The 26,992-nt window shown below is 42.4% G+C and overlaps 5 protein-coding genes across 7 annotated transcripts; 3 read left to right on the top strand and 2 right to left on the bottom strand.

Moving 5' to 3' along the window:
• Nucleotides 1-32: 32 nt before the first annotated feature.
• Nucleotides 33-3,618, top strand: si:ch211-63p21.8 (kelch-like protein 33). The gene is made up of 4 exons (XM_063900965.1): nt 33-1,102; nt 1,186-2,134; nt 2,230-2,400; nt 3,065-3,618. Exons 1-4 carry the CDS (start codon nt 304-306, stop codon nt 3,582-3,584), a joined length of 2,439 nt encoding a protein of 812 aa, XP_063757035.1. The 5' UTR covers nt 33-303; the 3' UTR covers nt 3,585-3,618.
• A 68-nt stretch (nt 3,619-3,686) lies between these two features.
• cbln11 (cerebellin 11) lies at nt 3,687-8,243 on the top strand. The gene is made up of 4 exons (XM_063900967.1): nt 3,687-5,055; nt 5,150-5,215; nt 5,333-5,464; nt 7,812-8,243. Exons 1-4 carry the CDS (start codon nt 4,797-4,799, stop codon nt 8,090-8,092), a joined length of 738 nt encoding a protein of 245 aa, XP_063757037.1. The 5' UTR covers nt 3,687-4,796; the 3' UTR covers nt 8,093-8,243.
• Nucleotides 8,196-11,862, bottom strand: LOC134876109 (kelch-like protein 33). Its single transcript, XM_063900964.1, has 4 exons — nt 10,636-11,862; nt 9,578-10,505; nt 9,327-9,494; nt 8,196-9,146 (listed from the first exon to the last, which is right to left on the bottom strand). Exons 1-4 carry the CDS (start codon nt 11,627-11,629, stop codon nt 8,624-8,626), a joined length of 2,613 nt encoding a protein of 870 aa, XP_063757034.1. The 5' UTR covers nt 11,630-11,862; the 3' UTR covers nt 8,196-8,623.
• A 2,311-nt stretch (nt 11,863-14,173) lies between these two features.
• si:ch211-63p21.1 (uncharacterized) lies at nt 14,174-19,577 on the bottom strand. Of its 2 annotated transcripts, XM_063900215.1 has the most exons (7): nt 19,367-19,577; nt 18,632-18,736; nt 17,718-17,807; nt 17,437-17,511; nt 16,375-16,445; nt 16,101-16,272; nt 14,174-15,440 (listed from the first exon to the last, which is right to left on the bottom strand). In XM_063900215.1, exons 2-7 carry the CDS (start codon nt 18,698-18,700, stop codon nt 15,228-15,230), a joined length of 690 nt encoding a protein of 229 aa, XP_063756285.1. In that variant the 5' UTR covers nt 18,701-18,736; nt 19,367-19,577; the 3' UTR covers nt 14,174-15,227. The 2 variants fall into 2 exon arrangements, with proteins under 2 accessions (XP_063756285.1, XP_063756286.1); XM_063900216.1 differs by lacking the exon at nt 17,718-17,807.
• On the top strand, nt 15,304-26,576 carry si:ch211-63p21.2 (FH1/FH2 domain-containing protein 1). Of its 2 annotated transcripts, none has more exons than XM_063900214.1 (12): nt 15,304-15,462; nt 16,107-16,300; nt 20,216-20,368; nt 21,789-22,689; nt 23,167-23,307; nt 23,502-23,684; nt 24,350-24,469; nt 24,546-24,707; nt 24,853-25,112; nt 25,361-25,583; nt 26,072-26,180; nt 26,257-26,576. In XM_063900214.1, the coding sequence occupies exons 4-12, from the start codon at nt 22,165-22,167 to the stop codon at nt 26,283-26,285; spliced, it is 1,752 nt and encodes a 583-aa protein (XP_063756284.1). In that variant the 5' UTR covers nt 15,304-15,462; nt 16,107-16,300; nt 20,216-20,368; nt 21,789-22,164; the 3' UTR covers nt 26,286-26,576. The 2 variants fall into 2 exon arrangements, with proteins under 2 accessions (XP_063756284.1, XP_063756283.1); XM_063900213.1 differs by having other exon boundaries at nt 21,423-22,689.
• Nucleotides 26,577-26,992: the final 416 nt, after the last annotated feature.

Raw genomic sequence — 26,992 nt, 5'->3', positions numbered from 1 at the left:
ATGTTCTTCCTTGATGAACATTACAATGAGTTAAGGCCAAGATTCAGCTGAAACCGAATCTCTCTGACCCAGTTGCTATGAATAGCTGCTTGTTTTGCAGTGAGCAAACTTGAATCCGAGGGAGAGAGAGAGAGAGAGAGGGGGTAGATAAGAGTGGGACAGAGAGATCTGGGGAGGCAGACAAAGGTTACATAAAAGGTTAAGGTTTAAAGGAATTCAAGATAACGTATTTTGCTGTATTTCATCAGTAATTCTAAGAACTGTAGGAAGGAGTTACATAAAAAGTCAAGCCTTTCCGCAGACATGGAGTTTACTAGGTTTAACCTTCCAATGGAATGGGAAGAGCGATGGAGGAGAGAGAAAGAGCAGAGGAGAAGAGCAATTGAAGATCGTGGCCAAGAAGGGATTGAACAGGACAACCGTGAGCTGAGGAGCATTGTGGCCTTCAATGACTCCAGGATGGGGCTGACAAGTGGGAGGGGAAAGAAAGAGGGGTCCGAGGACAGGAGGAGTGGCAGTGAGGAAGGAATTGAGGACACATCTGGGGATGAAGGAATTGGGGAAGTCCACACATACCGAAGTGAAACCTATCCAAACGAGATATTCAAGGCCTTGAAGGAATTCTGGGATTCTTCTCTTCTGACTGACCTAACTCTGACCACTCATAATGGAAAAAGCTTTAACGTACACTCCATTATCCTTGCTGCAATCAGTTCCTTTATCCAACAGAGGCTGAGGGACGGAAATGGAGAACGAATACAAAATGATGACGACCAAAGGTGGGCGGTGTCTCTATCTCCTGAGGTGGATCTTGTTGGGCTGAAGGCTGTTTTGGAGTTTGCCTACACTGGAGCCGTATTGTCCTGTAACAAAGAGAGCAGGACCTCGATTGTGGCTGCAGCTCAAATACTGGACATCCCTAGATTGCTGGAGTTCTGCAACGAAGAGGAGAGGACGAAAGAAGGTAGAAGTCCTAAGAAGGAAGAGCGAAAGATCTCAGCCCTAGAACAGATGAAGATAACTCTTCAGTCCATTGAAAAGTTGTGGGTGGACAGAGTGGGATGTAATGTGATTTTGGAGGTGGGCGGTGCTGTACTCCATGGTGAGTAGACAATGATAACATTTCCTGGTAGGTTTTCTCATTAATGATTCCATTTGCTAGACTCTTCTTTTGTTTGTCCCCAGTCCACAGAGTCATCCTGGCAGCAAGTAGTGAATACTTCCGTGGCATGTTCACTTGTGGTATGAGAGAATCACATCAAACCCGTATTTCCCTTCCCTTCCTATTAGCATCTGAGTTAGATGTTCTGATCAGCTGTTCCTACAATGGCATGCTTCCACTTAGCTGGGACTGTGTCTTTGAGATGACATGCACGGCCCTCCAGCTTCAATTCCAGCCTGCCCTATCACTTTGCCTCAACTTCCTGCAACAGGAAATGGAAGCAAGCTCCTGCCTTGACGTGGCCTCTTTTGCTGAAGCCTACGAGATGACAGAGTTGCTCGAGGAAGCCAATGACTTTGTACTGAGGAACTTCTGGGAGGTGTCAGTCACTCCAAAGTTTCAGGACTTACCGGCAGAGAAGCTGCTGGACATCATCCGCTGCGATGATCTGTGCGTGCCCTCAGAGTTGGCTGTGTTCAGAGCTGTAATATCCTGGGTTGAAGCTGATCCTGAGGAGAGATGGAGCCAGGCTGGCTTACTTATGAGCGGAGTACGGTTCCCCCTCATGACCTTTCGAGAGTTCAGGGAGGTCAGAGCCATTAACCTGCGCATAGAGTGCTTTGGAAACAAGGAGGTGGAACTCTATGGTTCAGCACTCAAGGAATTTGGTTTTAGCCTTCCCGAAACCCAGGATCAATGCCGGGTCCGGCATCCCAAAGACGCTCTGGTTGTGGTTGGGGGAGACCAGCTGAACCCAGATGGGTGTCAGCGCATACCAAACAAGGAACTTTGGTTTGCCAACTCCCTACGCAGTGGCACAGGGTTGGTGAAGGCGATGGAGTGGAGGAGGTTGGGTGAGATGCCAGACAAGCCAAAGTTCAGGCATGGAGTCGCAGCAATGGTCGGAAGGTTGTACGTGATTGGAGGCTGTTTCTACTACACCAAGGATGACATCATGAGATCCGCCTACAGGTAATTGCAAATATCCTTTTTCATAATTTCAATAATATATTGTCACAGAACTGGTCTCACTCTGTCCGTCTCTACCTTCATCGCACACATGCCAGTTATGACCCTGTGCAGGACAGCTGGAAGAGGCTAGCTGACATGCAGGAGTTTAGAAGCAACTTCTCAGTGGTGGTACAAGAGGGGTGTCTTTATGCCATTGGTGGAGATAAGGAGATCAATACCAACGTAGACAGCGTTGAAGTGTACAACCCAGACACTGACTTCTGGAGGTAAGATTACTGAGGTTTTGCTTAAAGAAAACGAGTTATCTGAAGCATTGAATCTTAAAAGCGTCAGTTCTCTTTCCAAAGTATCCTAAATCCTAGAGAAGATGTAGGCCCAAAATTACATATCAGGTATATGTATACATACAATGGTTTGGCTTATTTGTAGTGAATGTACTTGCTGTTCTGAGTTTGTATCTTCATGGTTTATTAAACTTGTTGTTCAGCTAAATTGAGTGTAATATTGACACGTAGACATATACTATTTAAAAGTGGGCCAATGTTCATAATATAGATAAAATTTCATTGATGAAAGCTGGGAGTTCCCTTGTATGTTAACTCTCTCTCCTTCTATACAACTGCAATACCAAATGTTGGCCAGCAGATGTCATCACTTTCACTCTCTCAAATACTGAATGTTTCAGTGCCTTTGAAACCTGTGTTACCTTCGTCACTATGTGAAATAGAATATCCCAAAAACTTTCGAATGTTGGCATTGCATACTGTCTTTATTAAAGGAACAATGTGCAGTATTTATTAGAAGTAATTAAGTATAGTATTTCATAACTATGTAGTGTAAAATCACCTAAAACTGAGGTTAAAAGAGTTCAAATGAGTATGGACTGAGATTGATTCCACTCCACTACATCCCTGTTTTGATTTTTCCCAGCTTTGTGCAGCCCTTGGACCAGTCTCTGAGCGGCCACGCTGCCACTGTCCTAGATGGAGCAATCTTCATCTCTGGAGGTTTCAACTGTAAGTACACGTGTTTGGTTTCCATGTTCCTGTACCACCCAGAGAGAGGAACCACCTACCTGTCCGACATGACCCATGATCGGGCCCAGCATTGCATGGAGCCACTGCGAGGCCATCTTTACGTCGCCGGTGGTGTGCGTAACCTAGGGACGTTTTACACCGACCAACCGGCCTGTGAGGTGTACGATCCTGTGGCTGATTCCTGGACTGCCTTCGCCTCACTGCCTGTTCCCCATGTGGGTGCAGCCTCAGTCGTCCTGGAGGAGAAAATCTTTGTTCTTGGAGGATACTGCCAGGACGATTACAGTGAGTCTGGACTGATCCACAGGTTTGAACCGATCACACAGCGATGGGAGACTATGGGAAAACTGCCCGGGGCTGTTACTGACATACGGGCGTGTCTGCTACGATTGCCCCAGCACTTTAGGCTTTAGTAACTGAATGCTCTTTGGTTTTGTAAATGTGGTTTGGCTTAAAAAACGGTTGTGTTTTCAAATATTTGGTTTCAATTATAGGATTTTTTTGTCGATAGATCTACAAAAAAATCTGATTATTTTTACGACCCTGAATACTAGATGCTACTGTATATATTTATTATCCAAAACAATATTAATTACCTGTCAGCAGTTTCTCACAATATGATATTAATCCCTGCACTTGATTACTGATTGATACACTTTGATGTCCCACTAAATGTTCATTTTGTCTGATATAAATACCCATGACTTTGTCTGGTGTTTACGTGCAGAACCATGTGATTATTCTGTACGTTTAAAAAAAAATGGTACACAGTATAAGGATGCCCATTAACAGAACATACATATATCATACTCCCGTCACACTCCCGTCCTCCATAACCTCCACTGGCTCCCCGTCCCACAACGCATCCACTTCCAGATCCTCCTCATCACCCACAAAGCCCTCAACAACCAGATCCTCCTCCTACCTCACAGACCTGCTGCACTGCAGCGCCACACCCCTTCACGCTGCCTCCACTCATCAGAAGCCAACCTCCTTTCCATCCCCACCCGCACCGAACCTGGGGGGACAGAGCCTTATCCGTCGCTGCCCCCCTCCCTCTGGAACTCACTCCCCCAACCCATCAGAGACTGCACTGACCTCACCGCCTTCAAGAAACTTCAAACTGGCTTTTAATGTGTGATTTTTGATACTTTGCTCGATTTTAATCTGACTTTATTTATTGTTGTCTTTTTTTATGTACCTCTGTAAAGCAAGCACCTGAAAAAGCGCTTATAAAATACATGTATTATTATTATAGTTACTATTCATAGCTCAGTTTATCATGTTATATGGACATTACCTACAGTGTTATTTTCTATTTTATAGACTCCAAACTAAACTACATAACAATTATATGAAGTATAACTCTATGAACACTATGTACATTAATTCAAGTCCCCTTTGACACATTTCCATCTGATATTTTATTGGCAACACACTCACTAAATCCTCCCAGTAGGCATGTTGGGACCCGACTAGAACTGGGGTCCCTGAGGGCCTCAACTCTGCATACTCACTGAAACCCAAGAATACCCTTGAACAGGATAAAAGCCACTGGTGGAAAGCCACCCTCCAGAAACTGCAAGGAGAATATCCAAGATACTACAGGTTTCTAAATCGAGGACATGGAGCTGAAGGTGATGTGTCTTCTGACCCTCCTGGAACTCTTGTTTGTGGAGCCAGGGTTTGGACAGAGAGGCGACATTGATATCATTGAGTTGATGAAGGATAAACTGGAACTTATCAAGAAATTGGATGAAAAACTTAAAGGGGTAGAAGGACGGCAGAATGATTTTGAAGCTCTGGAGGCCAAGCTCAACGCGACTGTGGACGAGGTGACGAGACAGAAGGCTGAAGTGGACAAACTGAAGAAAGAGAATGAAGGTATGCGATACATACAGATACAACTTAACACCTATTGTTAGTAATGTATGCGATTTTCTTGTCAAACGTTTATTTTTAATTTCTTTATTTCTAGGCTTGCAAATGAGACTGAATGCCACAGACGAGGAGATTGATAAGCTAAAACAGAACAGTGCTAAAGGTGAGATGTTGTATTTAACACAGCAGATAGTCTGGTGATAATATCGACATAAAGATAATACTTTCAATATGTTGATTTGCATTTTCTATACTCTTTTTTTCCTCCTACGCTCCACAGGTGGCCCTCAGATCGCATTCTCTGCCTCTTTGTCAAACTTTGGAGAGATTTACAAAGGACCCTGCACCGACAAGGCCCTGATTTTCAAAAGGGTCTTCTCAAACACTGGCAATGGTTATGACCCAAATACAGGTACCGTGAGCTCCTAAATGATGCGTAGATTCTTTTAAGTTATAGTAAACATGTTTGTCAGGGTTGTCCCGTCACAACTCCTTAGTGAGATTCGTAGGACTGTGGCTGAAATTCTTCTTCAAAACCACTGTGTCCTAAGGCTGAACACGTCTGGTATTTCAAACAAGAACAAACAGAGAAGAATTTGCAATTTTCTCGTGCAGATTTTTTTTTCTTTCTACATTAACCTGACAGGCTAGATCTTGAGATAGTATAAAAAGGAATAGGACAGCGCTTTGCAGCCGTTTCAATGATGGTGCCAAAAAATGCAGGGTTTTTTTTCTGTTTGTGGTGGACTAATGCTAATTTGTTCAAAAGGAAATGTACTATTGAACTGCTAACAGTATAATTAAGCATACAGTGGGGCAAAAAAGTATTTAGTCAGCCACCAATTGTGCAAGTTCTCCCATTTAAAAAGATGAGAGAGGACTGTAATTTTTATCATAGGTATATCTCAACTATGAGAGACAAAATGAGAAAAAAAAATCCAGGAAATCACATTGTAGGATTTTTAAAGAATTTATTTCAAATGATTGTGGAAAATAAGTATTTGGTCAATGACAAAAGTTCATCTCAATACTTTGTTATATACCCTTTGTTGGCAATGACAGAGGTCAAACGTTTTCTGTAAGTCTTCACAAGGTTTCCACACACTGTTGCTGGTATTTTGGCCCATTCCTCCATGCAGATCTCCTCTAAAGCAGTGATGTTTTGGGGTTGTCGCTGGGCAACACGGACTTTCAACTCCCTCCAAAGATTTTCTATGGGGTTGAGATCTGGAGACTGGCTAGGCCACTCCAGGACCTTGAAATGCTTCTTACGAAGCCACTCCTTCGTTGCCCTGGCGGTGTGTTTGGGATCATTGTCATGCTGAAAGACCCAGCCACGCTTCATCTTCAGTGCCCTTGCTGATGGAAGGAGGTTTTCACTCAAAATCTCACGATACATGGCCCCATTCATTCTTTCCTTTACACGGATCAGTCGTCCTGGTCCCTTTGCAGAAAAACAGCCCCAAAGCATGATGTTTCCACCCCCATGCTTCACAGTAGGTATGGTGTTCTTTGGATGCAACTCTGCATTCTTTCTCCTCCAAACACGACGAGTTGAGTTTTTACCAAAAAGTTCTATTTTGGTTTCTTCTGACCATATGACATTCTCCCAATCCTCTTCTGGATCATCCAAATGCCCTCTAGCAAACTTCAGATGGGCCTGGACATGTACTGGCTTAAGCAGGGGGACACGTCTGGAACTGCAGGATTTAAGTCCCTGGCGGCGTAGTGTGTTACTGATGGTAGCCTCTGTTACTTTGGTCCCAGCTCTCTGCAGGTCATTCACTAGGTCCCCCCGTGTGGTTCTGGGATTTTTGCTCACCGTTCTTGTGATCATTTTGACCCCACGGGGTGAGATCTTGCGTGGAGCCCCAGATCGAGGGAGATTAGCAGTGGTCTTGTATGTCTTCCATTTTCTAATAATTGCTCCCACAGTTGATTTCTTCACACCAAGCTGCTTACCTATTGCAGATTCAGTTTTCCCAGCCTGGTGCAGGTCTACAATTTTGTCTCTGGTCTCCTTTGACAGCTCTTTGGTCTTGGCTTTAGTGGAGTTTGGAGTATGACTGTTTGAGGTTGTGGACAGGTGTCTTTTATACTGATAACGACTTCAAAAAGGTGCCATTAATACAGGTAACGAGTGGAGGACAGAGGAGCCTCTTAAAGAAGAAGTTACAGGTCTGTGAGAGCCAGAAATCTTGCTTGTTTGTAGGTGACCAAATACTTATTTTACCGAGGAATTTACCAATTAATTCTTTAAAAATCCTACAATGTGATTTCCTGGATTTTTTTTTCTCATTCTGTCTCTCATAGTTGAGGTATACCTATGATAACAATTACAGGCCTCTCTCATCTTTTTAAATGGGAGAACTTGTACAATTGGTGGCTGACTAAATACTTTTTTGCCCCACTGTACATATAAATAGGGTGTGTTAACTAGATTGGTTGTCTCTGATTTCCAGTACATTTTTAAGTCTTAAATACTTGTTATTGTGTGTTGTCTGTTGTATGTTAGGCTGAACCCCAATGTGCCAGTCCTCCTTGTTTACCTTTTTCTTAAGACGCCTAGGGCTTCCCCTGGCCAACATCTGTTTAACGTCACAATGCTTTGAATTGTGGGTAATTACCTCAGACTAACTCGTGGTAAAGTGTGCGTTAAGGGCTCAAAATGTCTGCAAAAGGGCACTTATTGGATCCTCACACTAAGGTTTGCCTCCTGAATCACCCTTTAAAATGATTGTGTGTTTGTTCTGTTGCAGGAATCTTCACAGCACCAGTGAATGGTCTCTACTTCTTAAGCTTCAGTACCTATGGCTACAACACACATGTAATGGGGGCCATATTGATGAAGAATGGCGTGAGTCAAATTTCAACCTACGAGTACCCTTCATCCGACGGCTCGGACAGTGGCAGTAATGCTGTTGTGCTGCAGTTGGCTGCTGGTGACAAGGTGTACATGGAGCTGTGGGATAACGGCAGAGTGTTCGACAACATGAACGGACACACAACCTTCAGTGGATTTCTTCTCTTCCCTGTGTAAAGGATAAGAAACAAAGCATTGTGTCGTGGTTTTAAACTGAAGAGATGCAAAGCATAGGGCAGACAATCTTTGAGTGAAAAAAACCCACAAAAATACCTGCACGTTTGTAATCTTCAAGAACATTTTATTGAAACTGTTAATAAACTTACTTCAGAAGAGAAAATGCCAATCCAACTCTTACATTGTTTCTTTTCCTGGTGACAGGAATCATTGCATCACTGCACTTTTTAACACTGTTCAGTTACTTTGAACATATAGCACCAATATGCACTACATTACACATAATCAAACCTTTTGCACGCCTACAACTTTGATTTATGTATTGTGTAAAAGGATATCAAATACTTACATATACAATACTTTTTACAACACGTTTTCCTTTAAATTCTCAGTATATTTAAGCAGTTTTAAACCAACACTTACCACCTTAACCTCAGTGAATGTCTCAGACTTTAATCTTGTGAATTCTATTTGGAAAGTCACCCTCCTCCTCTGTGATATTGTTTCATGGCCCTTAAACTTCACAATATCTTACATTCTCAAATGTGGTGGCAAACACAGCACAGAAGCCTGTATGTCACTGTTCGGACCAGGCATCTTGCCCATGTTCTCCCATCTCTTCCTGGTGGGATCATAACGATGCACCAACTTAGTTTCGCTGAAGTCCTCCTGACTGTATCCACCCAGCACATAAAACTTTCCCTCCAGAACTGCTCCTCCTGCTCCTACATGTGGCACCGGTAGAGATGTGAAAGCAGTCCAGGAGTCAGCCACTGGATTGTATACCTCACAAGCTAGCAGGTCAACCACAGTCATGTTATCATCTGCAGTGATTCCACCCGCGACAAAAAGACGTTCACCCAGGATCTCCATGCAGTGATGGGCTCGAGGTTTAATCATGTTTGCCAAATAAGTGCTTCCTGTCTCTGGGTGGTACAGAAACATCGATGATAGATATTGGAAGTTGCTGCTCAGCCCTCCTGAAATAAAGATCTTGCCTTGAAACACTTTTGCTACATGGCCAGTCAGAGGCAGATCCAAGGGCCATGTGAAGCTGAAAGAGAAGACATTTTTCAAATATCGTGAAGTGTCAGGTTATAATTGCATGCTGCAAACCTCTTTCTAAAACTGATCCCTTACTCAAAGCTAGATGTATCAACATAATTGAGTCAGTAGTTGGTAAATCAACACTATACCCTTCCTATATATATTATCTACATTCCTTCGACCGTACCTCCAAGAGTTCTTAGTGGGGCAGTATCGTTCCACAGTCTCCATATATTCAGGGTCACAATGTCCGCCAATGGCATATATCATTCCATCCAGAACGACCACAGAGAAAGAGCATCTGTCTTTCTGCATTTCAGTCAGGTTCTCCCAGCTGTTTTGAAGAGGGTCATACCTACAGACATGGATAAATGAGACAAAAATAAGTATACATGCATTAGAACATGTTTTCACAACTGTCACTGTGACCTCTCTCACCTTAGAACCGAGTTCAGGTTGTCGCTGATGCCGTAATAGTTCTTGCCTCCAAACACGTATAGTTGTCCTTTGAGGACTGCCACCTCATGACTGAACCTCTCTGGCTCGGGCATCTCTGCCAACTTTTTCCACTCCAAGGCCTTTTTCAGCCCTGTATAAGTCCTTAGGGAGTTCAAAATCCAGAGTTCTCTGCTGATGCTGCGTCCCCGCAGGTCTTCAGAGATCTGATCACCCCCGATCAAGACCAGACTGTGTTTCGGTTGATAGATCCGGCAATCATTCTGTTTGGAGCGGAATTCCTCAAGAATTGCCTCATAGAGCTGTGACAGGTTGCGATCAGACCACATGGTCAGAGATTTGACCTCTTTGAATTCCTTGTCCGTCATCAGGGGAAAGTGGATGGTTTTCATTAGTCCTTTAGCAAACTTCAACCTTGTTTTGGGCTCTGCTTGGATCCATGCCACGACCGCTTTGAATACAACGAGCTCAGATGAAACACAGAGTGAGGGACTCGTCACGTACTTTAGGAGGTTTTTGGCCGGCAAGTCCATGAACTTTGAGATGCGTGCAACTTTCGGGAATTCCAGCAGGGCGAAATCATCTGCGACTTCAAGAAGCTGCGGCATCTCGTAGGCCTCTGCGAAAGATGCCACATCCAGGCAGGAGTGAGGATTTATCTCTTGACGCAGAAAGTTAAGACACAAGGAGAGGACCGGCTGGTATTGGAGCTGGAGAGCGGTGCAGGTGATCTCAAAAACATACTTCCAGCTGAGGGGGAGAGTCCCGCTGTAAGAGCAGTCAATCAGAACCTCCAGCTCTGAGGCCAAAACGAAGGGAAGGGTCACGCGGGGCTGAAAGGTCTCCATCATCCCCAAGGTGAACATGCCACGGAAGAAGTCAGTGCAGACAGCCAGGATGACTCTGTGGACTGAAGGATGGATAATAATAAGTACACTACACAGATTATAATCCCAGCTAACATGAACAGGACTCTTAAATAGACATATGTTAGGAAAGATATTTCGTCTTAGACATTGTAAAAAGTCTTTTGTACTCACCATGAAAAGATCCCCCATGAGCTTCCAGAATGACATCACAGCCCACTCTCTCCATGCACAGGCGTTTGATGGACTGAAGGCTGATTTTCATTTGTTCTGCTGCTGACATTTTCACCTCTTTTTTCTGCCCTTCAGTTTTTGTGGACTTTTCCTCTTCCTCTCTGCAGAGATCCATAACTCTTTGAGCACCCAATGTTTGAGCTGCAGTCTTTATCTGGTGCAAAGTGCTCATGTTCAAACATGAAATCATTCCAGTGTAGGCAAACTCCACAACTGCTTTTAATCCAACATGATCCACCCCGGGACCCAGAGACATGGACCACATTTGGACTCCAACACTTGGATCTTTTCTCTCATCAACTCTATGTACACTTCTTTGAATAAGTCTCTCTTGGATATGGGAGCAAACAGCAGCCAGGACAGGAGAGTGTGTGTTGAAAGTCTTCCCATCCACTGTGCTCAAAATAAGGTCAGTGAGAAGAGAAGAGTCCCTGAACTCTGCCAAAGTGCGGAAAAGCTCTGTGGGATGATCACTTTGGCTGTAAATCTTCACCACATCTTCGTAATTAGCATCTGCTTCTTTGTCCGTTGAATGTGCTGCTTCCCCACCAACAGAAGACCCTTCCTCTTCCTTTTGAAGCTTTTCCTGATCAACTCTGAATCTAGTTTCTTTCTTAGCTGTCAACTTCTTAGCTTCCTCTTCCTTATTTGTTCTTGTCTTGTGTCCTCCTCTTGAACTTCCTTGGTTTTGTTCAATGTTCGCATCCTCAATTATTCTCACATGTTCTCTGATTTGCACTGCAAATTGCTGCTGTTGCTCCTCTCCCCCGTAATTTGTCTCCTCATCAAGCGCTCCTTCCCTCAATTGCTCGTCATCCACCACATATCTTCCTCCTTCCTCTGCTTCCTTTACCTCCCTATAAAACTCCTCTTCTTTCTGCTCTTCTTCTGTCAAATCCCAGCCAACTAGACACAGATTAGCTACTACTGCCATTCTATCACCTTAATGTGCTAATTCCTTCAAACATGTACACCTGTCGAATGGAATAGATTGCACATCACTTACTTTTTGCACGGTTTATGAGGAAAAACGCACAGAGAAAACCCCGTTTATATCCAGGAGTCATCCACTGTTTTGATGCTGGTGTTGCTGCTGAATCCCTCTCACCTTTAAGCTTAGACGTCCGCAGACATCAGCTGTTCGTTTGTTACTGTCCTGCCTCTCCCTCCTCCTTTCTGTGTTACATGTCTGAGAGTGGCATGTGTACCTCATGATTCCTCATATAACCCCAGAAGCTGTCAGGAACACATAAGTAATCAAAAGTCTAGACATTTTAGGGATTTAACGACCTGTTTTTTATTCCCTACGATTGTTTTTTCAATTTATCTTTTTTTATTCGTCATTTATCCTCCATAATTTATGTACGGGTCATGCAATTTACACTTTTGATTATTATTATTTATGTCTATTTGCAGCATATGTGTATGGTGAGCAGTTTTTTGACATTTATCCTGTAAAGATTTGACCCTAGCAAGTTTTATAAAATCAATGATCTAGACCCGGAGGCATCTAGATTCTTGCCAGTCCGAAGCAAAACCCCTCAAGGGGACATTGGCTCCTTAAGTCTGGGCCATATGACTCTGAGATCATTATTGAATGCCTTGAGGCTTACCAGTGGGATCACATTGCTCCTCCACATCCAAAGACAATGGAATCTGGGTCAAGGATCAAGAGATGTGATGCAGGGACAAAACAAAGTCACACACACACAACACACCTGTCGCCTTTTTTGACCGACAGAGAAACAGCTGGGTCAAACTGTCACCTTGACTTGATATATATTTGTGCAGGTCAGAAGTAGAGTAGCTGACAATAAACCCTCACAAGTAGGATCCCTCCTTGTGGATTGTTTGAATGCCATTGTCTCATGTTAGCCATAAATCCTTCTTAAGTTCTTAATAACCCCTGCCTAGTTTCAAAGCTGCTGGAAAACATCTCATTATTTTGTGTGGTTCTTTTTTCAACAGGACATAAAACTGGGAGGATTTCTTGCTTCGGAAGGTAGGCTTGTTTCTTGTTTATCCTTAACAACTAGAAATATCTGGCCCAATGTGTGTCGACATTTAAGCTCTGGTGTTTGCTAAGCTCAGTTACACCGACAATGTTAGCATTGATCAAGGAATTATGTTGGCCCCGGAGTTGTTATTTTAACTCCATCTATGCTTCACACCATTTTGCTTGAGTTGCTGTTTTTTTATGAATGTAACTAGTGTCCCCATTCTTAATTCCACTTCTGTCGGTCACTACTAGGGTATATTTCAGAGGTCTGCCAACAGCCTTCTGTACACTTAACGGCAAATCAATGTTCCCTAGTCATATATATCTGCTATTAAAACTTTTGGTGTGTATTTGTTCTGAAATAACACTTGTTCAATTTGATCAACACAGTGAGTTTCTATTGAGGAAGCTCTGAAGTTGAAGCACTGAGTAGGCGGGATGGAAATGAAACAGGTGGGCAACACATCGCTGCAAAACACACTCCTACCTGAGGACACAAGGACTCTGCTCCTTTCACAGTTGTTGACATGTGAGGCATCGCACACATGCACACACACACACGCACACACACACACACACAAACTTACTGTCCACACACACAGGGAAGTTTAAACAAGCAGACAAGTGAGTGAACACATACGCTAAAAGAGAAGTTGAATGCATTTCAATAAATTGAGAACTCCCGCCTAATATTTTTGACATTTTGAGACACTTGTGTAAAACATAAGGATGTTGTAAAGCCCCAAATAGCACAACATACGTTGGTTTGTAGGATATCATTAACACCATGTCCACATCGTGAGTTTGACAGCCGGCAGATGTTGCAGTGTTCACATCATCACATCACCCACAGTGAGCGCTTCGCTCTGGGCAGCAGCTCACACAATTTACTTATGAAAAGTCTCTTTTCTGCTGCAGTCCTGATTGTTACCATGGCGACCCACGCAGTGAGAGGCGGAGTGAAGAGCGCTAACCTCGTTATGGGACCCCCCCACCCCCAGGCCCTTTCATCAAGAGCAGCAAACACTGCTGGGACAAGAGGCCGAGCTGTATTCTTGCATATATTCTTCGACTAGGTGATGCATTTCCTTAACTTTCCAAAGTCTTTCCTCCTTTTTAAAGACTTTTATTCCAAAAAAAACAACAACTTTGAGTTCTGTTTTGACATATTGGGGAATAAGCTTTTTTGCGTTCAAGTTTAATAAGGATAGCCTTGCATACGCTATGCTAGCTTAGTTTAGCATGCAGACTGGGGTCTTTAACTTTGCTCTGACCTAAGGTAACAAAATATGAAATCGTTTACACAATGGAGCCATGTTTTTGAAGTCCTTTTATGTTGTGTGAACGACGGTATCTCTTTTTTGTGTAACGAGGTCGATGTTCCTTATACAAACTGTAAAAACAAATCGTGGTTGTATGTGTGCAAAAAAACATCTGGTATTTACACACAGGAAGCTCTTTTGTCAAAATACAATTTGGTTTTATTGAATTTCTATGGCTCTAAGAACATAGAGGCGAACACACAGATAAACCGTAAGACAGGCAACATTAAATGCTGGAGAAAAGGTTGTTGAACATGAATCAAACGAGCTCATACCTGATCTTAATTAGGAATTAATCTCTCTCTACGAGGATGCAAGCAAATCTACTGTGGTATGAAGTTTAAATACATACAAAAACAACGTTAAACAGTACAGAAATGCCACGGCTTTTTCCAATAATTTCATCGTGAAAAAGTAGTGTGACTGATTGTCAATTTCACTTTTCTTCTTAAATAATACCTCATAAATATAGATATAACATAAATATTATCAAACACAATAGCAATCAACGGTAAGACTGTGTTTTAAGTGTTTAAATAACCTATTTTACAGGAAACACAAACGTTCAGCCAGAAAGAAGAAGAAGGATCCACCTGTTTCTAAATAACACGTAAGCCATCGTTTAAAAAAGGATATCTGATCTCCTCTGCTATTGCTTTTTTAAGATTGGGTCATGCTCTATTTTAGAACCGTAACTCCCTGTATTCCAAAGAGAAAAGGGAAAGGGTCAAGAAGTTGATGGTAGTGCCAAAGAAATAGGAGACTTCTTCAGATGCTGCAGTAGGAACATAACATTTGCATAGTTCAGCAGCATCATCTTTTCCCTATTAAGTCCCTTTATAACCTACCTGTGCAGCCATGAAACCCCCCCCCCGCGTACCACTCCTGTGGCTCGTTATTACAAGGAGCGAGACGAGAGGTCTATTTTTACAAACGAGGGGGTGAGAAAGTGAGACGGAAGGTGAGATTTCATGTGGCAAAAGAAAGCTCTGAGTATATCGTTTGCATCGGGAGCTGATTCTGGTGCAAACGTACCTCAAGTGGCTTTAAGAGGCGCAGGATGAACGTATTTCAACCTGTGATTTTCTGGATTGAATGAATAGTCAATTGCATTTCTAAAGCACCGTGTTTGTGTTTCCATTTTGTGCTGCTCTGTCTGAGTTGGTGTTAGGTTGTCACTAAAATCCTTCTCTTGAAACACAAAGGTGAAGTCAAGCGCGAGCCCAAGGCAGAAAGAAAGACACGATAACAATGACGAGAGAGAGGGAGAGAGGCAGCAGGAGGAGGAGGACGAGAGGCAGAGAGAGGGATGTTGGCCATAGTGACATCAGACGTTTGGTGCCTCCGGGAAGTTCGCCCGGACTCTGTGGCCTCTCGACGTTCGGCCGGCAGATGACCAGTGGCCTTACCTGTGATATGCTCTCCTGGAGGACAAAGAAGAAAGGGGTGAGGGTTGTTTTTGTAGGGGGAGAAAGCCTGCAACATAATGCACATTTCAAGGGGATATGACAATCAAATGTTTCAGCACTATTTCAGTGAGTCCTCAGCAGCACACACAACAAGATGAAACCACTTTCCATTTTCTAAAAGTAAGTAGTCATCCATGTGTTCATTTATTTACAGAACAGAATGAATAGAGTTTAAAAACTTGAGTCCAAATTCCATTATCTTGAACTAGGTTAGCTATAAAAGTAGATTATCCAATCAAATAATGAGCATTTAGTTCAGAGCACACTTAGATTTCTGAGGGTTCTTAAAGAGACAGGCGCTAAAACGGAGCGTTTGAGACAGAGGGTGAATACAGGTATATTCAGATGGGCAGTTTGAGAAAAATAATGTGTTTTTTCAACATTAAACCGTGCAAATATTGTAGTTGAAACCCCCCAAAAACAATTATCCCCATAAATTTGAGCATGGTAAGTCTCCTTTAATTGATCCAAATAGGGAAATCTCTGGGATACTGTCTCAGTTTAAAAGCTCTACAGCCTACACTTCTCACCTCTCTGGTTGTGTTATATGTGTAATTTGGTGAGCAGATGTACAGAAACACGACTGATAAGACTTCCCATTGCTGTGTTTCCTACCTCCAGTATGGTCCTGCTGTGTGCTCTGTCAGGGCTGAGCCTGAGGTTCCAGCGGTGTGTTCGGTGGCTCCGCCCGCCGTCGTCCTCGCTCTCCGTGGTGTCTTGCCGCGCTACCCGTGGACGCTTACGTCTGCGCGAGCTGATTCGCTGGAGAGAACCTGGCTCCTGCAGTCTGAACCAATCAGGTTAAAAGGCACAAGGTCAGAGATCTACAGTACAAGCTAGGAGATGCTGTGTGTGGATATGAAAGTGTGTGTGTGTGTGCATATCAAACCTGCAATCTGTGTCCTCTATATCAGCATCTGCATCACTCTCCCCCTGAGGGTCTGACAACACACAATCCTCCTGCACAGGAATGACACATTAACAACTAGAATATCAAGTATGTGATAAATATGACGGTTTAAAAAAGACATACACGCTAAAGGTATGATATGCTTGTATAATGACGTTGGGTAAAGTATGCAACACTAACTATTAATAAACACAACCAACACATCTACTGATTTGGGGCTTTTATTTTGTAGTCGTTCGATGAAACACCGATGAGTAACCGTGAATCATCACTGACCGCCACTTTTTGTAAACCAAAAACAACAACACTTGATGATGGCATTTGCGGGAGTGCGTGTACTCATGCGTCACCTTTTTTATCATCACCATTGTTGTTATGCATGAACGCTGACCCCTCGACACATGACTAATGAGCTCAGAGACACCTAATCTGGCGCTTCCTACAGATTTTATTTTGATAGCACATGTGCAAATACAAAGACTGAGTCGTGACAATCGTGAAGTGATATCAGATATCGTGACAGCCCTACTAACGCCACAATGTGTGGAAGAATCTTGGAGCAAACACTTTTTGTTATTACCTTTACTTTGGCTGCAATACAGTTAGCTTAGCTTAGCATAAAGACTACAACCAAGGGTTAAAACAAGCCTGAACATCGTAAAGTTAAGTGTAATAAAAATTACCTACCGAGAACTCTAATGCATAGTCCCCTAGCTTTAGTTTGATATTACACAAACAAAAAAATGTCGAACTGTTACTTTAAATAAAACAGTGGAAACAAAAGTGTCATACCAATCTATTTCTGGCATAGCTTCCATGTGAAATGTTTTGTCTGCTGAGTTCTTGCTGTTTTGTGACAGGGAACACGTATGCCTCACGTATGCCTCACATGATGCAACCTTGGAACAACAAAACCACAGCTGCCTGCTAAATGAAACGCAACATAAATACATTCAGACACATAAAGGTCAGACAAAGGTCTGAAGTGCATAGTTACACGCACACGCCTGTCCAAAAACACACACACATGTGATACATTACCTCGGTGCCGTATCCCTCGGAGTACCTGGTTATCATGACTCTGTTTTTTCCACAGTGTTCACATAGACGTGTGTCCTGAGAACACAAAGTGAAGACTATTTGATTGATTTAAAGACATAGGCCTACAGCAGCGCCTTTTGAACATAGCCTACATTAAAGAACACAAAGGCACAGCGAGACAGAGGTCAGCAGGAGGTAAAAGGCATGTATTTAGAGCACTATTAGAGATGGAGAAACAGTCGACGGCCACAGACTCTTAAGTGGTGAGCCCGAGCACTCACCGGCGTAGGCGTGTGTGCTTCTGAATAAAGTGTACAGGGACCGACCTCGCACAGACACGCTACATCCACCTCTCCACAACTCGCCCCCATCTGAGACACAGACAAACACAGAGGGGATTAACAACCTTATGACAAGCTTCTTGTCCCTTCTATCGTTAGTCAGGAACATATTTACAACGAAAGTTAAAGGAAAAGCTTTGGCAGATATTTATAAAGTAGATCGGTATCGTTTGGAAGTTAAATGGAGACCGCAAAAGTCCTTTTATAAATGCGTCCGTGTTGGTGGCTAAGTGATGTGATTCCTGGCTTTTTAACCTTCTCCACCTACTCGCCTTTTAAACTGCTCAAAAGTGGAGGTGTTGATTGGCACTGCCAGACATTTGAGTTATGAAGGCTGATTAATTCATGTGATTCAGTCAAAGAACATCAGAGACATAATTAAATCCAAAGTGGTGCCCGTTTATTGGATGTTGCAGTTGGATTCACTGCATTGTATTTTTAAAGGAACGCCGCCAAAAGCTGTTGTGCTATTTATCAATCTGGATTGTTAGGTAAGTGAGGTAGGTGTTGATATCAGCCCTAGAGATGCTGCTTTCTCTCAAATTAATTAACTACAATTATATTACACTAGGCTCAAAAGTGACAGCAGGTGTACTCTGGTGGAAAGAAAATAGTTCCTATCTGAATTGCTCACAACACACTCTGTTGATTAGAGATCTTAAGTAACCGGGTCATGATTCCTTGAAAGACACGTTACATTACTTACTATGAGCACCTCCGGCAAGTGCCATCTAGTTTGGATATATTGGAGAGAAGGATTTTGCACCGTACCCCAAAATGTGTTTTTGCTTTGATGTACCTTAACCAGATTCCCAAGGTATATGCAGACGACAGGTATAAATAAATGACCTCACCTCACAGTCATTGTCAGACGTCTCTCCGGAGGAAAAGAGGCCACGGGAGTCAGATTCCCTCCGCTGCATGACCTCCGACCCGGCTCACACACTCACATAGACGTGCTACGGCACAACAACAACAGAGTCGGTTAAATTCCTCTCTAACTTTTTTTGTTAAAAAAACGTGACAAAATATGTGACTAATGATCTGTAAAATCATGTCATGAAGATCCAATTCGATTTCTGTGATTCCATTATAATTATACAAAGCCAAACCTAGGATATTGTCATTGGTAAGACTTTCTATTTTGCCACTAAAAATCACATCATCCTTTTTTATTGGTTGATAAATGAAAGCAAATCATTGATAATACAGGATATATATTCCTGTAATTCTTATATGGGTCAATGATAATGGTGGACACTTATTAAAGTGAAGCCATAAGATTTGTTTTTCTGGTTTCATCTTGGTGTTACAGTGGTGTACAGATGATGCTTTTACGCAAGCAAGCTCACTGTAACATCTGTCTGCACTCACATTACGTAATAGCCTACGACTGTCAATGCAAGAGGCTGACAACTTTTCAGATGAAGATGAGAGGAGGGAAAATATACTGTCAATATCAAGAGGTCATGTTTTCAATTTCAAATGATATTTAAAAAAACATAAATTATGGTTTTACGCACATGCATGGTGAAAACAATTCTCATGTTTTAAGCCACAACAAAATAGAACAGAGTATCCCGTTTTACCTCCAACGCATCCCGTCCTGGAACATGGAATAATAAATGCATTAATAAAATAAAAGTGAAAGGACTTCTGTGTTTAGAGGATGAGCAGCAGCAGCACGCGGCGATGCCTCTCATCGTTTCGCGTAGAAAAAGCCATGACTTCGCGCGTATGCTGAATGTTTGACATTGTAGCGAATCCTCTGTGTGATGACAGCCAAGCGCGCTCACGGGGATACCGAATGTTCCCAAAGCAACGCGGGAGCGCGGAAAGCGGCAGGATGGACTTCCGGTTGGGCCTTTCGAAATAAAAGACGATATTTTAGAAAAAGTCAGTAGGAGGATGAACTGTTTATAATATATGAATGCATGCAGTCATTTATTCAGACAGAGACTTTGTATTCTTGAACAAATTCAAAAGTGGTAAAAGTGACTACTACTACTACTACTACCATTTTTGTGTTTTTTGGGGATGAATAAAGTATAAATATCTATCTATATCTACATAATCTTAAGGTACATCCTACATTTACAACATATATAATGCATGGATGCATTTTTGAGATGTTTCTGGGAACAAAAACATATTCAAGCACTCTTCAAAAGGTGATTTTTTTTAGATAGTAAACTAAAAAAAGATACGAAGTGTATAACAGGGAAACTGTAATGCATATTTACTGCAAGCAAAATGCATCAATTATAAACTATATCATCATAATTGGATTGTCTTGCTATGGGACACGACTAAACTGTTTTAATATTAATAGTGGTACCTTAATACTGCATATTTACATTACTAACGAGTTAAATTCCAGACTTGCATTACCCTACTGAAAAGCCTAACTTGTATTTGTCTTCTTCTACCTCTGTTAGTCTTCTCGCCCCAGGTCCATGACCTGAAAGTGGTTTTGTGAACCCACCAATCATCAGGTCCAAAGGAGGCAGCCCACGAACATACCTTCCCTGCTCAAAACCACCACTGCATTGTTACCATGAATGTGTGGTGCATGGCAATGTGGTACGCTGGTATGTAATTGTCTTTCAAGAAAATTAGATGTTGCTATGAGAAAAAATAGCTCACAATTAAAGGTGTGAACTTAGTGGTTTCAATAGAATTCAAGATCTTGTTCAAAGCAGAGTCATCGTTTGCAATACAATGAAGAACATGGCTTGTAGGCATAAATAATAATCTATATATTCAAGATCAGTTGCGTAAATCCCCTCATATTCACTAAACAGCATGGGTGTGTGTACAATGCATATATTTTATTGTACTGGATTTATTACTGAGGAACTTCATTCATGATTTTTGCCATGATCTTAATCTTTCACTGTTAAGGATCTGAGAGACACAGAAAGAAATCACCTGGAAATGGCAGTTTAAATACGTCACTTCATCACCAAAATTGTCCAACAATATATAATCCTCCAAAGGTTTTAAAGTCTTAATTAGAACCAATGGACAAATAGTATTTCCGTGTTTATTTTTTGCACCTGCTTCCCCCACAACAGACACATTTAAAATCTTATTTTGCAGTTTTTGAATAAGAGGAAATGAGAGAGGTGGTTTTAAAAAAGTACTTTTTAAATTCCTTTTTTGCAGCAGGCTTGGAAGAACTGTTGATAAATGGATGTAAATAAGAGCTTAGCTTGCCAAATGGAGCTCATTTTGGCCTAAATGTCCCATGAGCCCTGCTGCTGCGCTGAACAAGATTACGTGTAATTAGGGGCGACCTAATGTCCGAGGGAGGGATCCTCATTATGGCTGCATGTGGACCATGCAAACGACCCCAGTGAACTGAACACTGCATGCACTTCAGCAGACACACTGATGTTTTCGCTTACATTGTTCTACCCACTTATGCTTTGATATATTGCTACTCTAAATGCTAATGCTTTTTAAGGTGTCCTCAATGTTGCATAATGACCAACTTATGATGCATGTGTGTATTTTTTTCATCAAGGCAGCTGTGATGATTGCACTACTGTGTGCTGATTTGTCATCCACAAAGTTGCATGTAATAATAAAAAGGGATGCAGGGGAGAATTTGGTCAATCGTGCTCTTTTATGCGTTCACAGGGGAGAAGGGGAGGCCGAAGAGGAGGGAAGGAACAGATCTTCAGAGGCAGATAGAGACGTTTGTGTATACACAAGTAGCAATACAAACAGGAGATGCAGGCTCGATAAGGAAATTAAGGGAAAGGGTGCAACTCAAATAAACCGAAAGAGTGATGCACCAATGGACAAATGTATTTCTCTCTCTCTCTTTTTGCTTCCCAAAATTCACTCTTTGTCTCAGAACCAGAATCAGAAAGAACGATGAAAGTGAAATAACGCTATTTGGATATTGCAGTAGTGCTACAGAAAGGCGTTCCTTGGATTTTCTCCTCAGAGTTGCATGCCGAACTAAACTCAACCCATCACCTCACATGAATTCTTTCTCAGGGACCGAGGTCACAATGGATTTTTGTATCAAAGCGTCAGACTCGACTCGCCGCTGAAGGACAATCACCGCAGCCGAGGCAATTGCAGGGTACGTTGCAGCGAGAACACCCTAAGGTGGTTCGAAGATTGTGATTTGGTCGTGTGAGTTATGCGCTTCTGTGGTTGAAGCGAAGTGAAACTGAGCATCCACAGACATTCAGATGCAGAAACACAACGTCTGAGTGGAGCACAGTGAGACGAAGAGCTGCTGTGAGGAACATAAGGACGAAAGCCAATTAATCAGATCCAAAAAGGCCCTGTTTTTATCCAAAATGAGGAAGGAGACTACTTTTTTCTCAAGAACAAAACAGGAGTTATACCCTGGTTTGTTGGGGTAATGCTCGAAAAGATCCACAGAACTTTTCTCAACGTCACAAACACCGTTGAAAGACCAATGAAGGAATCAGACCAAACCAAGGATAACCCCCTGACTTTGGAATTCGACCAATCCTGGGGTTCATTCGGAAAACCGTCTGCACGTCTTTGCCTCAACACCTTGGATTTCACAGACCTCTGGGACGAGGAAGACAGCACAGAAGACGAAGGATCCAGTTCAAACAATGAATCATCGACGGGTGGCCTCCAAGCCCCTCCAGCACCCCCACCTCTTCCTCCCCCTCCCCCTCCCCCTCCTCCACCTTTGACCTTGCCCTCCCATAAAGGTGCATCCACCAAATCTCGCACCTTGAAGCTCCACTGGAGGGAACTGCCGAGTTTAGCTCCACTTCCCAGGATGACGCGCTTCGGGACTCAGACTATTTGGGCCGGGCTTGAACCGGTGCATTTGGATACAAACCGGCTGGAGTACCTGTTTGAATCCAAGGGCAGCAGCAGCACTTTTAATGTGGCTTCTGGGAGGCAGGTAAGATCCATGTGACTGGGTAATGCCACAGTTTTAACCCCATTTTGCATTAGTTGTCATGAGTCTTGAGATGTAAACTTTTGGGATATTATAAGTGAAAAGCTTATTATGGAAAGTGAGAATCAGAAAGACTGCTGTTTGTTGTTGTTGGCAGCACTTAAGGCCATAATTGGTTCATTGCCAGAGTTACAAAGGTGATTTCTTTCCGGCAATGTTGTTTGTAATACTCTTAAAGCCTATCTACGGTAATAGTGCAAATGCAAGGGCTTTTAATCTGTAGGCCATGGGTAAATCCACAATGTCTCACCTCCTTCGGAAATAGATAGTGACTCAGTAGACATGTGTTTATATTAAATGGTTACTAATACTGTAGGTATTAAAGCACGGGGTGACAAATGCATCCCTAAAATACACTTGCAAAAAGATAGTACAGAATCTTGATATGTCTCTGGTGTCTTTGTCCATTCCCCAACACAGAAGCAGCCGTCGGTCACGGTGTTGGGGATGAAGAGGAGTAACATCATAACCATCGCCCTGAGCAGCCTCCCCCCTCCCCGCCTCCTCCCCCCTGCGATCTACAGCATGGACAGCAGTGTGCTGGACAGAGAGGACGTTCAGGTATACAGCAGAGGTCATGTCCTGCAGAATTTGAGTTTCAGCATTTTGTTTAACCTTTAAAGTTGGGGAGGTTATCTGTGGCCCTCAAGATACATGTATAATGGCCGAATGAAACCTGAGCTGGATGCCTTTAAGAACACATGAATAGTCCTGCAGTATAGTTTAATCTCGTTCCACATTCCCTTCTAACACAGCGGCTTAAAGAACTAATCCCAACTGAAGAGGAGCTCTGTTTGATCAAGGAAGCCAAGGCCCTGAACCCCCACTCTCCTCTGGCCCCCGCCGAGCTCTGCCTGCTCACTTTGGGGGAAATACAACATCTGAACTCCAGGCTTCAGCTGTGGGCCTTTGCTCTGGACTATGACTCCTTAGAAAGGGTATGTGAGAGTATAGGAAATGCATCGGATGAAAAGTCATTTGTTCAAGTGTACCAAACGAAAACACTTTTTAAGTTTCGGAACAATCTGGTTTTGTTTAGTTGACCAATCACATTGGAGTGTGCTTCAGTTGATTTATGCTTATGAAACTCTTTGGAGAAATAGAGGCAGAAGGCATTGGCTGAAATGCAATCTCAATACCCATAGGCCATTGTTGTAAGACAATTTAACTTAGAATTAGCTAGCAAACTGGCCATGTGTGAAATAATTTGGTTGTATACTGCAGTTACCCATTCTATGCTTAATTGTCGTTGAACAATATCCAATGTGTATCAAAACCAACTTCATTCTTCTATCTCAAGTTGCTTATTGGGCCGTAAAAATGATTGGCACACAGTAAAGTACGTCTTGGCCCAGATTGTGTTGACTCAGCTGGAACCCGTTGAAAGATTGGCCGTTGCCGCCCCGATGCATACCTTACCCGTCACTGCGATGATAGACGTTTGGTTCAGAGATTGGCATGCTACAGTATAATGGAGCCGCCTACACTTGATACAACAGCCAATTCCATCATGACATTGTTAATCCCTATAGACAAGGAGTGAAACAAAACAAAAGACATCACCTACTCTGTCTGAATCATCACATTGTGCTTCTTGTGACAGGAAGTAGCTGAGCCTCTCTTCCATCTGAAGTTGGCCATGGAGCAGCTCGCAGCCAGCCAGACCTTCAGATGTATTCTAGCAACAGTGTTAGCGATTGGTAACTTTCTCAATGGATGCAAGGTGGGTGGCCCCAATTTTGTTATTCACCTTTAATCCACTTTTGATAGGAACTCACAACTCATTTTTACATCCCCAGGCCCGTGGTTTTGAGCTGAGTTACCTGGGGAAGCTGTCGCAGGTGAGGGACACGTACACTCGCCAGCCTCTGCTGCTCCACGTCTGCGTATTACTGCTGCAACTTTACCCACAATCCTCTGACCTGTACTCGGACATCACTGCTGTTACTAAAGCCGGCAAGGTACGTATTTGTGGCTGGACTACTCAAAATTGTACTTAAGTACAGTACTAGTTACTTCCCACCTCTGCCTGTGTGATGAATAAAGAGGGTTTAAAAACGATCATGATCCAACCCTAACAATCTAACGTTACCCTTTCTTCTGCAGTTCGACTACTCCCTAGTGCAGTCCAACCTCTCCCAGCTGGAGGCCCAGTGCAAAGCATCATCAGAACAGCTAAAGATGTTGGACAAGGCAGAGAAGATAAAAGAAAAAAATGAGAAGAAGAGAGGAGGAGGAGGAGGAGGAGGAGGAAGTGATGCTTTGGCCTCAGAGGGCTCGCTTCGTCACCAGCTGCCAAAGATTTTGAAAGAGTATGAGGGGAGGCTGAAGGTCCTGAAGGCCATCCATCGTCGGGTTATCAACAGGTTTGTTGCGGGTATACTTTTAGCAGTGTTTAAAAATATTTTTGGAGCTAAGAGCATCTTGGATTGAGCTGTTTTGCTCCCAGTTCAGAAAAGAAAGCATCTACAATACACATTTAGGTGACCAACTTGTCTCTTTGTGATTGCAGATTTTACTTAAATTCACCAAAAGCAATTTTTTTGAGACATAACCCACACTCACATGTTTTGCTTTCTGTTGTTGTTTAGTAAAACGTTCTGTGTTCCTCCAGGTTCCACTCTTTCCTCTTATTCCTAGGCTACTCCCGAGCTATGGTGAGAGACACGAAGGCGGAGGACTTCTGTAAAACCATCAGCAACTTTTCTTTGGAGTACCGGAGCACGAGACAGGCCATCCTCATGCAGAGAGAGAGGGAACGCCAGAAAAGTGGATCAGAGAGCCCAGGCCCTAACACACCCGTAGGCCGGAGGAAACGTCAACAAACTCCGACAGAGGTTTTTATTTCAAATGCTTTAAAAAATTAAGCATTCTTTGAACAACCTGATCAACTGGTTTGGTCAACCAGTGGTGGAAGAAGTATTCAGATGCTGTATTTGAGTAAAAGTACAAATATGTTATTGTCAAAAGTCCTGCATTCAAATTCTTACTTAAGTACAAAAGTGTGATCAGTGAAATGTGCTTACTGTACAAAAAGTACAATTAATTATTGTGCTTTATAGTTATATTTATATATGTGACATTTTCCCAATTATATTGTTGCATCACATAGCATTTTACTGTTGTAGACAAACAGAGTTCTGACTTTGTAACGTATTTTTGAGTCTTGTGACTTACAGAGTTTAATTTTAGAAGTGCATTTTGTTAAAAGTAAAGCTCTTCAAGTTATTTCCCTTTTAAATGTAGTGGAGTAGAAGTATAAAGTAGCATACCATGGAGTACAGGTCCCTCAAAATAAGTACACCACTGCTTTTTGGTCCAACAGGAAAATGAGGAGCAGTGCAAGCTGGAGGAAGTTCTGAAAACACCTGATTTCAACCTGAGACTGGATTCCAGTTTACCTCGAAACCGCAGGAGGGTCACTGACATCAAAGGTAAAATACTCCAAGTTTCTTAATCTCTTTATCTATTAAATGTGTCATACTGAACCCACTTTTGTTCACTCCTCAGGTCCATTCTCACGGAAAATGAAGTGGTGACCCTGCTGATACACTTTGGTGATGTCCAGTCACTATGTTTGAACCAAATTGATGTAATTGTTATTTATGAGACTGTTTTTAAAAGTGAAATGTTTGCCGCACAGTGTTGTTTAGCAGTAGGGATCACAGAATTTCACATTCAATGTTAAAGAAATGATGCACAATCTATTTTGAAATGTGTATGAATAGCACTTTTTCTTTCTGTGTCTTTGTATGCACCATTTATACCAAAGCAAATTCCTTGTATGTGTAAACCTACTTGGTAATAAAACCAATTCTGATTCTGAAAAACGTAAGGACTTTCACATACGCATTCGGAAACCAAAAGAAGTAAGTCACATTGTATTCTACATTGTTAAATTGTATTTAGATGTGTTCCGGTCTGCTGAGAATACTGCAGCTTTGTCTCTGTTATCTCAAACTAAATAAATAAAACATCGATAGTCACTTTTCAAAGGTAAAAAGAAAAGCAAGGATGTGAGTCTTTGCATAAATCTTTATTTGCATAGCACACATCACAAATTAAAACAGATAACACGAAGATTACTTCTGGTCAGAGGGTGAAAACCTTTTGCACACATGCAGCATAACAACACAATTCAAAGGGCACTAAAACGTATTATAATACAAACAAAATACAATAATATAAATAATGATCTCTCTGGGTAAAATAAACACTAAATGAATTACTACAACCACATATAAAG

This window comes from Eleginops maclovinus, chromosome 14 (assembly GCF_036324505.1).
Source record: "Eleginops maclovinus isolate JMC-PN-2008 ecotype Puerto Natales chromosome 14, JC_Emac_rtc_rv5, whole genome shotgun sequence".
NCBI classification, from domain to species: domain Eukaryota; kingdom Metazoa; phylum Chordata; class Actinopteri; order Perciformes; family Eleginopidae; genus Eleginops; species Eleginops maclovinus.
Note: the sequence above shows the minus strand (reverse complement) of the source record. Positions and strands in the feature narration are given on the sequence as shown.